Source organism: Amblyraja radiata, chromosome 28 (genome assembly GCF_010909765.2).
Source record: "Amblyraja radiata isolate CabotCenter1 chromosome 28, sAmbRad1.1.pri, whole genome shotgun sequence".
Lineage (NCBI taxonomy): Eukaryota > Metazoa > Chordata > Chondrichthyes > Rajiformes > Rajidae > Amblyraja > Amblyraja radiata.
In genome coordinates, this window is record NC_045983.1 from 16,027,638 (window position 1) to 16,040,556 (window position 12,919).

At 47.3% G+C, this 12,919-nt stretch overlaps 2 protein-coding genes across 2 annotated transcripts in view; one reads left to right on the forward strand and one right to left on the reverse strand.

The window, feature by feature from the left end:
• Window positions 1-12,919, reverse strand: part of LOC116989156 (probable protein S-acyltransferase 6) — a 116,500-nt gene that overhangs the window by 91,552 nt on the left and 12,029 nt on the right. The window lies entirely within an intron of this gene.
• Window positions 187-6,377, forward strand: LOC116989158 (phosphorylase b kinase gamma catalytic chain, skeletal muscle/heart isoform-like). Its single transcript, XM_033046384.1, has 5 exons — window positions 187-367; window positions 1,195-1,237; window positions 2,318-2,471; window positions 3,762-3,854; window positions 4,368-6,377. The coding sequence occupies exons 1-5, from the start codon at window positions 211-213 to the stop codon at window positions 4,620-4,622; spliced, it is 702 nt and encodes a 233-aa protein (XP_032902275.1). The 5' UTR covers window positions 187-210; the 3' UTR covers window positions 4,623-6,377.

The following is a 12,919-nucleotide window of genomic DNA, read 5'->3' on the forward strand; positions in this document are numbered from 1 at the left end:
GTGGATACCATTTCGACTTTCAAAAAACATTTGGACAGATATATGGAACGGAAGGAAGGGTTTAGAGAGATAGGTAAACTTCCCTAAATCTGTCGAGTGGCCTGCTGAGATTCCCTGGCAAGTGAGTTCTGGGGGCATTGGGAGAGGGGATGGTGGGGTGGGGAGCATGGATGTAACTAAACAGTGCTTCTTCCTCCTTCCAGAAGCATCATGCGAGCACTGTTGGAGGTCGTTCAGTTCCTCCATTCCAAGAACATCGTGCACCGTGATCTTAAACCAGAGAACATACTTCTCGATGATGACATGAAGGTTAAGCTGTCTGACTTTGGGTTTGCCCTACAACTGGCCTCTGGAGAAAAGTTACAAGGTGAGATGGCTTCCTGACACAGGTGCGAGTGCTGACTGTGTGGGTCGGAGGTGAGAGGGCTTCCTGTCTGGGTCAGAGGTGAGAGGGCTTCCTGTCTGGGTCAGAGGTGAGGGGGCTTCCTTTCTGGGTCAGAGGTGAGGGGGCTTCCTTTCTGGGTCAGAGGTGAGGGGGCTTCCTTTCTGGGTCAGAGGTGAGAGGGCTTTCTGTCAGGGACTGAGGAGACGCCTGATATTTAGGCCTTGATCAGACCTCGCTTGTGTGGGAAAAAGAGATGAACTATTTCAGTCACCTTGAAGAAACAGCCCATTACCATCTGTCAGGGAAGAAACACAGAGAGTCAGGCTTGGGAAGCCAGAGAAAAAGAGAGTCACGGACTGTTGGGGTATGAGCTTGTTGGAGCATTTGGAGTGTTGCATGCAGTTCTGATCACCTCATTGCAATGGAGGCTATTAGCTACAAAGAGAGGTTGGACAAACTTGGATTGTTTTAAGGGGAGGCCTGATGGAAGTATATAAAATTATGAGAGGCATAGATAGTCTGAATCTTTTTCCAGGGTCATCGGGAGAATAGCTTGAAGATGAAAGGAGCGAAGTGTGGGACAATTTTTTTTTTGTGAAACCCTTCTGCAGTCTGAAGAAGGGTTTCAGCTCAAAACGTTGCCTATTTCCTTCACTCCATAGATGCTGCCGCACCTGCTGAGTTTCTCCAGCACTTTTGGCTACCTTCGATTTTCCAGCATCTGCAGTTCCTTATTAAACATAGGGCAGTAGATGTTGTCTACATGGACTTTAGCAAATAATTTAACAAGGTCCCACATTGTTGATTAGTCTTGAAGATTAAGTCACATGGGATCCAGCCATCGGGAAGAAGGTACAGGAGCTTGAAAACTGTAAGGTCCAGGTTCAGGAACAGCTTTTTCCCTACAGCCATCAGGCTATTAAACACTACAATCTCAAATAAGCTCTGAACTACAATAGACTATTATTGTTATTATTGTACTACTATTGTTTGTTTTTTGTGTGTAAATATGTGCGAGTGTATATATGTATATGTATATGTGTATGTTTATGTGTATGTGTGTATATATATACACACAGACTTTGTTTTCTCTCATTTATTATATTGTTTAAAGTGTACTATGTTTACATATTCTATTGTGCGGCAGCAAGTAAGAATTTCATTGTTCTACCTGGGACATATGACAATAAAACACGCTTGGCTCCATGGTGAGTTGGTAAATTGGATAAAAGATTGGCTTGGTCATGAGAGACAGAGGATAGTGGGGGACGTGTGTTTTTATAACTGAGGCGTCTGTGATCAGTGGTGTTCTGCAAACTTGAGTGCCGGGGCTTCTGTGTTTTGTGACATTTGTAATCTGGATGAAAATGTGAGTGGTCCGATTATATAAAATTATGAGAGGCATAGATAGGGTAGATAGTCTGAGTGTTTTTTCTCAGGGTAGAAATGTAGAAGACTAGAAGGCATTGGTTTAAGGTGAGAGGGGGAATGTTTAAAGAAAACCTGCAAGGCAGCTTATTTTTACACAGGAAGAAATCGGTGCCTGGAACATGCTGCCAGTGATGGTGACAGAAAGATATATGATACTAGCATTTCAGAGTGGTGGAGAGATTTGAGGTAAATGGGGAGAGCCCATGTGGATTTGTGAAAGACAAAGCAGGTTTGAACTTCCTGCTGGACCTCTTTGATGAGGCGATGGAGAGATGTATGTTGATGCAGCATGCTCCTTTAAAGGTGGTGCTTTGGTAGTGCCCATTCTGCACTGACAATAAGCAATGCAATACGTCATGACCTGTAGTTGGGAATTTACCACAGCATTGCATGGCATAAATTCACCAATCCACACATAGGGGCCGAGTGCCATTATTGTAATGTGCGTTCTCGAGAGTGTGTGTGGCAGACTCGTCCATGGTGTAATTTTTCTGTGTGCAGGTGGAGCTGTGGGGTGATCATGTACATGCTGCTCAGCGGCTCCCCACCATTCTGGCACAGGAAGCAGATGCTGATGCTCAGGATGATCATGGAGGGAAATTATAACTTCAAGTCCCCGGAATGGCAAGACCGGTCCGACACTGTAAAAGACTTGGTATGTATTTCCGGTACCGGACTAAGCAATTGTGTTTTAATACCTAGGTTCAACGAATAAAAATTGTGTTTTATGCTGTTTGTTACAGACATTATACTGAGTAGCACATGATTGATACAAGCATTGCACCAGGTGTCGTAGACACTGAAATTACCCCACCTCTGACAGATGTATATTGTGAAAGACGCACAGTTATGGCACAGTGGCGCAGCTGTTAGACCTGCTGCCTCACAGCCCCAGGGAACTAGGTTTGATCCTGACCTTGGGTGCTGTCTGTGTGGAGTGTGCACATTTTCTTCATAACCACGTTGGTTTCCTCCACATCGCAAAGAAGTGCATGTTTATAGGTTAAGTGGCCTCTGTAAATTGTCCAGAGTGTGTAGGGAGTGAATGTGAAACTGGGATAACATATAACTACTGTGAATGGGTGATCGATGGTTTGCATGCACTTGGTGGGCTGATGGGTCTGTTTTCATGCTGCATCTCTACACTAAACTAAAGTAAATACTACACTGACATGGTTAGAGATATGCATTGTGATAAGCTGATTGTAATGGAAACTTTGAGATACAAAGGTTTTCAAAATGAGATGGCTATGATTAAAATTAAATATTGCTGAGATTTATGAAGTTGCAGTAACAGCAGTTGACAGAGCACTTTAGAAATCAGCAAATGAGAATAAAGAAATTGATTAAAAAAGGTAAGGTAAAATGTGAGAGCAGGCAGTTTGGAAAGATAAAATAGATTGTTAGAGCTTTAAGATCAGAGGTGAAAAATTTACAGGAGATGTGCAGGACGAGTATTTTACAGGGAGTAGTGGGTGGTGGAGGCAGATATGATTGAAAATAGCTTTTACATTGGCACATGTATGCAGGGAATGGAGGGATATGGATCATGTGCAGGCAGATTGCATCGTTTTCAGCACAGACATTGTGTCAGTCAGTTTAGTTTATTTTCACTGTACCTCGGTACATGTGACTAGCTTTATGCTGCGTGCTAACCAGTCAGCAGAGAGACAATACATGATTACAATCGTTTGTGGGCCAAATGGCCTGTTCCTGTGCTGTGCTACAGTGCCCTCCATAATGTTTGGGACAAAGACCCATCATTTATTTATTTGCCTCTGTACTCCACAATTTAAGATTTGTAATAGGAAAAAATATCACGTGGTTATAGTGCACATTGTCAGATTTTAATTAAGGCCATTTTTGAAGTGCATTGGGGGTGTTGGGGGTTGTTAGGCTGCATGCATTCCACAGTAACCTGTTTGATTCTTTGTGCAATGACCAGATATCTCAGCTGTTGGTGGTCAAACCCGAGGAGCGATACACGGCAGACCAGGCGTTGGCCCACCTGTTCTTCCAGCAGTACCTGGTGGAGGAGGTTCGTGACTTCTGTGTGTGTGTCTGTGTGTCTGAGTGTGTGTGTGTGTGTGTGTGTGTGTCTGTGTGTGTGTGTGTGTGTGTGTGTGTGTGTGTGTGTGTGCGCGCGCGCGCAGGCACCAGATCATCACCCAGCATTGAGCTCACTCACGCCGACCCCTCACTGCACCATTAATGTTGATGCCAGGAGCTGTGCCAGACAATTCTAAAAAGGATGAGGTGCCAACCTGGTGAAGCCGCAACACAGGACCACGTGTGCTCTGCAGCAAGACAGCACTTGCTTGCAACAAGGTGTCCTGTTCCATACATTCATTAAACCCCTCCACTCCTGCCCACAGTCTGACAGAAAAGTGTGTGGAGAGATGGAAACAGGTAGAATGTGGAGGGATTAAATGTGAAGTATAGAGGGAGAGTTTGCAGGAGGATTGAATGTGGAAGGATGGAGAGGGGTGGAATGTGTAGGGTGAATAGTGTGTGGAGAAGTTTCACTGTCAGACTCTACCCTATTTTCTAGACCATCATCTGGACTGTTCTGGCCTCCGTTCGCATTTATAACAAGTACCGACGTGCGAAGCCTCCCAGCAAACAAGTGCTCATCCGCGATCCCTACGCTTTTAAGGGAGTTCGTAAAATTATCGATGGCTGTGCTTTCAAAGTGTACGGACATTGGGTGAAGAAGGGTTTGCAACAGAATCGAGCAGCTTTGTTTGAGAATTCTCCAAAAGCCGTCCTGTTCTCCCTGAGAGAGGCCACAGCCCAGCTGGCATGAATCCACCCTCCCTGTGGTCAATGATGTTAGTTGGTAAAAATGCAGCACGAGTCTGGCACCGAGCCTTGCCCTGCATGCTGCTTCTATTTGTCTTTCTGCTAAGGTGTGCAATGAGGGTGTAACCTTATGAATGCAACTTGCTAATGTAAACTTAGAGAAGCCGGGTGGTGGTTCAGATCCCAAGCGGTTCTGCAGTAAGTGCTGAGAAACATTGGCATCGGTGTGATTTGGTAACTTCACACTGGTTTATAGTCGACCCCTTCCCTCTGCCTGCTGCCCCTGCTTGGCTCACACTGATGGCTGTGACATGTCAACCTTGTCTATCAACAGCTCTCTCTCCTCCTCCTCGTTGATCTTTTTCACCATGCACACCATCACAAGAACCTCCGTGCTGACCACCATCGCTTGGACCTCCAGTCTCATCTTGAGCACCATCCCTCAGACCCCACCCCAATCTTGAGCACCCGTCACATGGCCCTCCAGCTTGACCATCATCATTTGGACCCAGATCCTGACCCCCACCCTCACCCTGAACACCCATTACACAAACCCCACCATCACAAGGAAATCCACCCTGACCTTGACCACCATCACGCGGATCCAGATCCTCACCATCACACAGACCCCCACCCTCACCCTGAACACCCATTGCATGGTCCCTGTCCCCACTCTCACCTTGAATACCATCACAAGGAACCCCACCCATAACGCAATCTCCATCACAAGGATCCCTTTCCTCACACTGCCCACGATCCCTGCTCTCGCCCTGAGCACCCAACCAACAATCTCCAGCCCTACCTGCATTTTGGCACTGGGCCACATACCGATGGAGACATGGGAATCTTTGGTGCAGAACAAAGACATCGTGCTGAAGAAAATACTGAAGCATTTGTCACCATGTTCAGCCAAAAGTGATCCATCTTGGCTTCACCCTAAGATCTCACCGTCACGGATCCCATTCTCCTGCCAGTTTTACTCGCTGCACATGATTGGGATTCAACTGAGAGCTCTGGATGTAGCAAAGTCTGCGGGATCAGTCAACGTTCCCATCGTTGTAATGAAGACCTGTGATCCACTAACAATAGTGTCTGCAGATAAGCTGCTCCAGCACCGTTGCAACATCTATCTAACACTGGGGGAAACTAGCCCAATATGTCCTCTTCACCAAAACAGGACAAACCCAGTCCAACTAATTATCACCCAATCATTCTGCTCTCAATAACGTGACTGAAGGTATCATCAACAGTGTGATCCATTGGCACTTGCTCTCCAATGCCATTCTACTCTAGAACCCTGAACTACAAGAATCAGAAGTGGTGGGGGGGGGGGGGGTAATTACAATTTTAAGGGGCACAGGGAGAGAGAGATTGAGGCTTACATGTGTACAGGTCATTGAGCGGGTAGGTCAAGAGAGCCATCGCAAAAAGACACAAAATCCCGGGCTCTATAAAGAGAGGCACAGAATGCAAAAGCAAGGCAGTCATGAAGAACTTCTATCAAACTAATTCAGCCACAACTGGAGTATTGTGTCCAGTTGTGTGTGCCACACTTCTAGAAATATGGCTTTGGAGAAGGTGGAGAAGTAATTTAATAAAATGACTCCAGGGGTGAGGAATTTCAGTTGTGTGGAAAGGCTAGAGAAGCTAGGATTGTTCATCTTGAACAGAGGAGGTTGTGGGGGGAATGTGAAATAATTGGAAGTATGGACTATGTAGATAGACTGTTCCCATTGTTGAGGGGAGGTAGGCAAAAAAACTGAAATTGACGTCAAGATCTTTTTGAAGCAGCCGTTGGTTTGGGTCTGGAATGCAGAGGAGACAGGTTCAAATGTAGGAGCAGGTGCAGGACGCTGGATGAGAATGGAGTGGGACGAGCTGGGTGCTCCTACATGGGGCCCCTGCACATCGAGAGACACAGTGGTGCAGCGGTAGAGTGACTGCCTTACACCGTCAGAGAGCCGGGTTAAATTCTGACTACGGGTGCTGTCTGAATGGAGTTTGCACGTTCTCCCTTTGGCTGCATGGGTTTTCCATGTTTCCTCCCACATTCCAACGACATGCTGGTTTGTAAGTTAATTGGCTTCTGTAAATTGTCCCTAGTGTGTAGGATAGAACTAGTGTACGGGTGATCGTTGGTCAGTGCAGATGTGCCGAAGGGCCTGTTTCCATGAGATCTAAACTAAACGGCCACCCTCTGTGCTGTAACAAAAAATATTGATAGGCTTGAATGGCTTGTTCATGGGATATAGAACAGTACAGCACAGGAACAGGCCCTTCGCCTCACAATATTTGTGCTGAAGACAAACTCTTATTTGCTTGCACATAATCCATATCACTCCATTCCCTGTATATTCATGCAAAGATCCAAAAGCCACTTAATGCCACAATCGTATCTGCCTCGGCCTGCAGCCCTTGCAGTGTGTTCCAGGCACTTACCATACTCTGCATATAAAAAAAACATGCCACGCACATCTCCTTTAAACTTTGCTCCTCTCACCTTAAGCCATGTCCTCTAGTCATTGACATTTTCACCATGGGGGAAAAAGGTTTTGACTGTCTACTCAGTCTATGTCTCTCATAACATTATATACTTCTATCAGGTCTCCCCTCAATCTCAGGCATCCAGATAAAACAGTCCAAGACTATTCAATCTCCCAGGTTCAAGTTCGGTAAAATGATTCAGCAAGAACACTCATTGCTTTTCAGAGGATTAAAAGGACCAATTCACACTTCAATAACTGACACACTTTCATTGCATGAATCTGGTGGTTGGCTGTTTGGTATGAATTGCAGCATGCTCTTGTTCAGTCTAACTTAAAGAAAAACATTAAATTATTTTTGTGGCTGTGGAAGACTTTTTTAACATTAAAGCAATATGTTTGACTATGAGCTGGCTGTATGTGATAACATGTATGTCTTTGTATGATTGGGAGTTGTGTGTGTATGTAGAAAATTCATTGAAACAGTTTGATGTGTGGAATCCCAATTGGTAACTGTTTCCTTTTTAACCAGTCATTCATACTAAAAATCCTTAGTTACCCCAGTCTTTTGGATAATTCCCCCTATTTATAATACATTGCAATCAAAGATCAAATTTAGCTAGAGGGTGCAGATAAGATTCACAAGGATGTTACTAGGACTGGAGGATTTGAGTTATAAGGATGGACTGTACCAGTTGGGATTACTCTGAGGATGCTGAGGGATGTAATAGATGCTGAGGGATGTAATAAATGATAGGTCCTTGTCCAAACATTATGGAGGGCACTGTACAATGACTGTACACTATACGAGGACCCATCATTTATTTATTTGCCTCTGTACTCCACAATTTGAGATTTGTAATAGAAAAAAAAAATCACAAGTTGTCAGATTGTTCACATTGTAATAAATGCCATTTTTATACAATTTGGTTTCACCATGTAGAAATTACAGCTGTGTTTATACATCGTCCCCCCATTTCATGTTTTGGACACATGGCTTCACAGATGTTTGTAATTGCCTAGGTGTGTTTAATTGCCACCTTAATGCAGGAATAAGAGAGCTCTCAGCACCTAGTCTTTTCTCCATTTTCCACCACCTTTAGAAACTTTTATTGCTGTTTATCAACGTGAGCACCAAAGTTGTGTCAATGAAAGTCAAAGGAGCCATAAAGAGACTGAGAAACACAAATAAAACTGTTACGAGACATCAACCAAACTTTAGGCTTACCAAAATCAACTGTTTGGAACATCATTAAGAAGAAAGCGAGCACTGGTGAGCTTACTAATCACAAATGGACTGGCTCGCCAAGGAAGACCTCCACAGCTGATGACACAAGAATTCTCTCTATAATAAAGAAAAATCCCCAAACACATGTCCGACAGATCCAAAGCATACCAGCTCATCTGTGAAACACGGTGGTGGGGGTGTTATGGCCTGGGCATGTATGACTGCTGAAGGTACTGGCTCGCTTATCCTCATTGATGATACAACTGCTAATGGTCGTAGCATAATGAATTCTGAAGTGTATAGACACATCCTATCTGCTCAAATTCAAACAAATGCCTCAAAACTCATTGACCGGTGGTTCATTCTACAGCAAGATATAATCCTAAACATACTGCTAAAACAACAATGGTGTTTTTCAAAGCTAAAAAATGGTCAATTATTGAGTGGCCAAGTCAATCACCCGATCTGAACCCAATTGAGGATGCCTTTTATATGCTGAAGAGAAAACTGAAGGGTACTAGCCCCCAAAACGAGCATTAGCTAAAGATGGCTGCAATACAGGCCTGGCAGAGCATCACAAGAGAAGACAGTCAGCAACTGATGATGTCCATGAATCACAGACTTCAAGCAGTCATTGCATGCAAAGGATATGCAACAAAATACTACTTTCATTTACATTACATTGCTGCGTCGCAAACATTATGGTGCCTTGAAATGGGGGGACTAAGTATAAACTGCTGTAATTTCTACATGGTGAAACCAAAATGTATAAAAATTACCATGATTAAAATCTAACAATGTGCACTTTAACCACATGTGATTTTTTCTATTATATATCTCAAATTGTGGAGTACAGAGGCAAATAAATAAATGATGGGTCTGTCTCAAACATTATGGAGGGCACTGTAACTCAGAAACAGGCACCGTCCCAATCACGTTGTCTCACCAAGCTCCTCCCACTTTCCTGCGCCTGGCCCATATCACCATTAACCTTTCCTGTTCATGTATCTTGTCAAGTGTCTTAAATGCTGTAATTGTACACATCTCTACCATTCCCTCTGGCAGCTCATTCCTTCTATCTTCTTTGTGAAAAAGTTACCTGTCAAGTCCCTTTTAAATCTTTCCCCTTGTATCTTTAACTCATGCCTACTAATTTTAGACTTCCCTACCATGAGGGAAAGACTGTGGCTAATCAATTTATCAATGCCCCTCATGATTTTATCAACCTCTATAAGGTCACCCAGCAGCCTCCTCCACTTCAGAGAAAAAGACCTAGCCTATCCAACCTCTCCTTATAACTCAAACTGTCCAGGTACATTAACTTAATTGTACATTTTTTTTGCAAATTTTCCAGTTTATTGACATTCTTCCTAAAGCCGGGCAATCGAAAACACAGCACACTTATTGTGGCCTTATCAATGTCTTGTACAATTATAACATGACATTATAATTCCTGTCTCAATACACTACACAAGCGGAATATGAGGTGCTGTTCCTCCAATTTCCGGTGTTGCTCGCTGTGGCCATGGAGGAGACCCAGGACAGAGAGGTCGGAGACGGAGTGGGAGGGGGAGTTGAAGTGCTGAGCCACCGGGAGGTCAGCTTGGTTATTGCGGACCGAGCGGAGGTGTTCGGCGAAACGATCGCCCAACCTCCGTTTGGTCTCACCGATATAGATCTGCTGACATCTAGAGCAGCGGATGCAATAGATGAGGTTGGAGGAGATGCAGGTAAACCTCTGTCGCACCTGGAACGACTGCTTGGGTCCTTGAACGGAGTCGAGGGGGGAGGTAAAGGGACAAGTGTTGCATCAGTTGCGGTTGCAAGGGAAAGTGCCCGGGGAGGGGGTGGTACGAGAGGGGAGGGAAGGGAAGAATTGACAAGGGAGTTATGGGGGGAGCGGTCTTTGCAGAAGGCAGATATGGGGGGAGATGGGAAGATGTGGCGAGTGGTGGGGTCACGTTGGAGGTGGCGAAACTGATGGAGGATTACTCGTTGTATGTGACGGCTGGTGGGGTGAAAGGTGAGGACTAGGGGGACTCTGCCCTTGTTACGAGTGGGGGGATGGGGAGAGAGAGCAGTGTTGCGGGGTATGGATGAGACCCTGGTGCGAGCCTCATCTATGGTGGAGGAGGGGAACCCCCGATCCCTGAATAATGAGGACATTTCAGATGCCCTGGTGTGGAACGCCTCATCCGTGGAGCAGATGCAGCGTAGACGGAGGAATTGGGAGTAGGGGATGGAGTCCTTACAGGAAGCAGGGTGGGAAGAAGTGTAGTCCAGATAGCCATGGGAGTCAGTGGGTTGATAGTGGATGTCGGTCAGAAGTCTATCACCTGCAATGGAGATAGTGAGGTCAAGGAATGGTAGGGAAGTGTCAGAAATGGTCCAGGTGTATTTGAGTGCCGGATGGAAGTTAGTGGTGAAGTGGATGAAGCCAGTCAGTTGTGTGCGGGTGCAGGAGGTGGCACCAAAGCAGTCGTCGATGTAGCGGAGGTAGAGGTCGGGGATGGGGCCCTGGTATGTATTGAACAAGGATTGCTCGACGTAAACGACAAATAGGCAGGCATAGCTGGGGCCCATGCGTGTGCCCATAGCTGCGCCTTGTATTTGGAGGAAATGGGAGGAGTCGAACGTGAAGTTATTGAGGGTAAGGACCAGCTCCGCTAGGTGGAGGAGAGTGTCAGTGGCTGGGTATAGGTTGCTTCTCTGGTCGAGGAAGAACCGGAGGGCTTTGAGACCATCCTGGTTGGGGATGGAGGTGTAGAGTGACTGGACGTCCAAGGTGAAGATGAGGGGGTGAGGGCCTAGAGAATGGAATGCGCGGAGACGATGGAGAGTGTCTGAGGTGTCTTGAACATAGGTAGGGAGGGATTTAACCAAGGGGGATAGGATGGAGTCAAGGTATTTGGAAATGAGTTCGGTGGGGCACGAACAGGCAGAGACAATGGTGCTTCCGGGACAGTCAGGTTTGTGGATTTTGTGGAGAAGGTAAAATCGGGCCGTGCGTGGCTGGGGAACGATGAGGTTGGAGGCTCGGTCGGGTAGGGCATTGGAGTTGATGAAGTCGGTGCTGGAGATGGTGGCCTGGTGCTCGTCAGTGGGGTCATGGTCCAGGGGTAAGTAGGAGGTGTCCGAGAGTTGGCGCGTGGCCTCAGCTTTGTAGAGATCGGCGCGCCAGAATACCACGGCACCTCCCTTGTCGGCGGGTTTGATAACCCAACCTGGGTTGTTGCGGAGTGAGTCGATGGCAGAACGTTCATGGGGGGAGAGATTGGAGTGAGACAGGGGAGTGGAGAAGTTGAGGCGGTTGATGTCGCGACGGCAGTTTTTGATGAAGAGTTCTAAATCCGGAAGTTGGCCACGAGGGGGGTTCCACGAAGAGGGGGTGCGTTGGAGACGGGAAAAGGGGTCATCAGGGGGGGGCGAGGACTCCTTCCCATGGAAGTACGCTGTGAGGCGGAGGCGACGGTAGAAGAGCTCCAAGTCATGGTGGGCGCGGAATTCATTGAGGTGGGGACGGAGGGGGACAAAGGTAAGACCTCTGTTGAGGACAGACCGTTCGGTGTTGGAGAGGGGGAGGTCCGGGGGGGGGGAAGGGGAAGTGAACACCTGGCAGGGATGTGGGTTGGGTCCGGAGGAAGGCAGGTGGGTGGACTGGGGACGAGGCAATGTGTGGTGGGGAGGCGGTGGGTGGTGGGGGGGTGGGGGAGGCGTGAGAGGGCTGTGGTGTGGGTGGGGAAGAGCAGGGGTCACATAGTTAGTGGGGGATGGGGAAGACTCAGTGGAACTGCCACTGAGGTTGACCAGGCTGGGTCGACTGGCACTAGGACCCAGTGGAGTCAAACCCAGGAGAGTGGGAGTTAGCAGCGTGGAGGCTTCAGGCCCAGTGCAGAGTTCAGGCTCCAGGTAAGGCGACGGCTGTGGGTTGTTGTGGGAGGTGGAGTGGCGCCGGTCACCGGACCCGATGGTGGGAGTCCAGTGGCGAGGGTCACCGGACCTGATGGTGGGAGTCCAGTGGCGAGGGTCACCGGACCCGATGTTCGGAGTCGATGGGCGGTTGAGTCGGGGTCCGCGGGCGATGTGTGGGAGGTCCCGGTGGGCGGATGGTCGGCAGGGCGGGGCGGCGCGGCTCGGCCAGCCCGGGAAGGCGACGAGATGGGTCGGGTGCGGTGCGGTGCGGTGCGGCGGCCATGTTGGCGATGCCCGGTAGGTCAGGTCCAGCGGCGTTATTGGGCGGGCCCAGTGCGACGGCGAAGTTCAGTAGGCCCGGTCCACAACCCTGTCTACCCGCGTCTCCACTTTCATGAAAATATGCATCAGCATCTAAAACATTCTATTCTACAACATTCACCAAGGCCCTATTTACCGTGTGAGTACTCCTCTAGTTTGTCCTACCAAAATACTCCACACATTTATCCGAATTAAACACCTTCTGCCATATCAACTAACTGGCCCAATGACGCAAGAAGAATGGATGTGAAGAAAGGAGGGTGTGAAGATTAAACTGGGAAGACTAGAAGAGGATGGAAGGAGGTGGGGAAAGCACATCTGGGGTGAGGGTTAATTAAAATTGGAATATTCAATGTT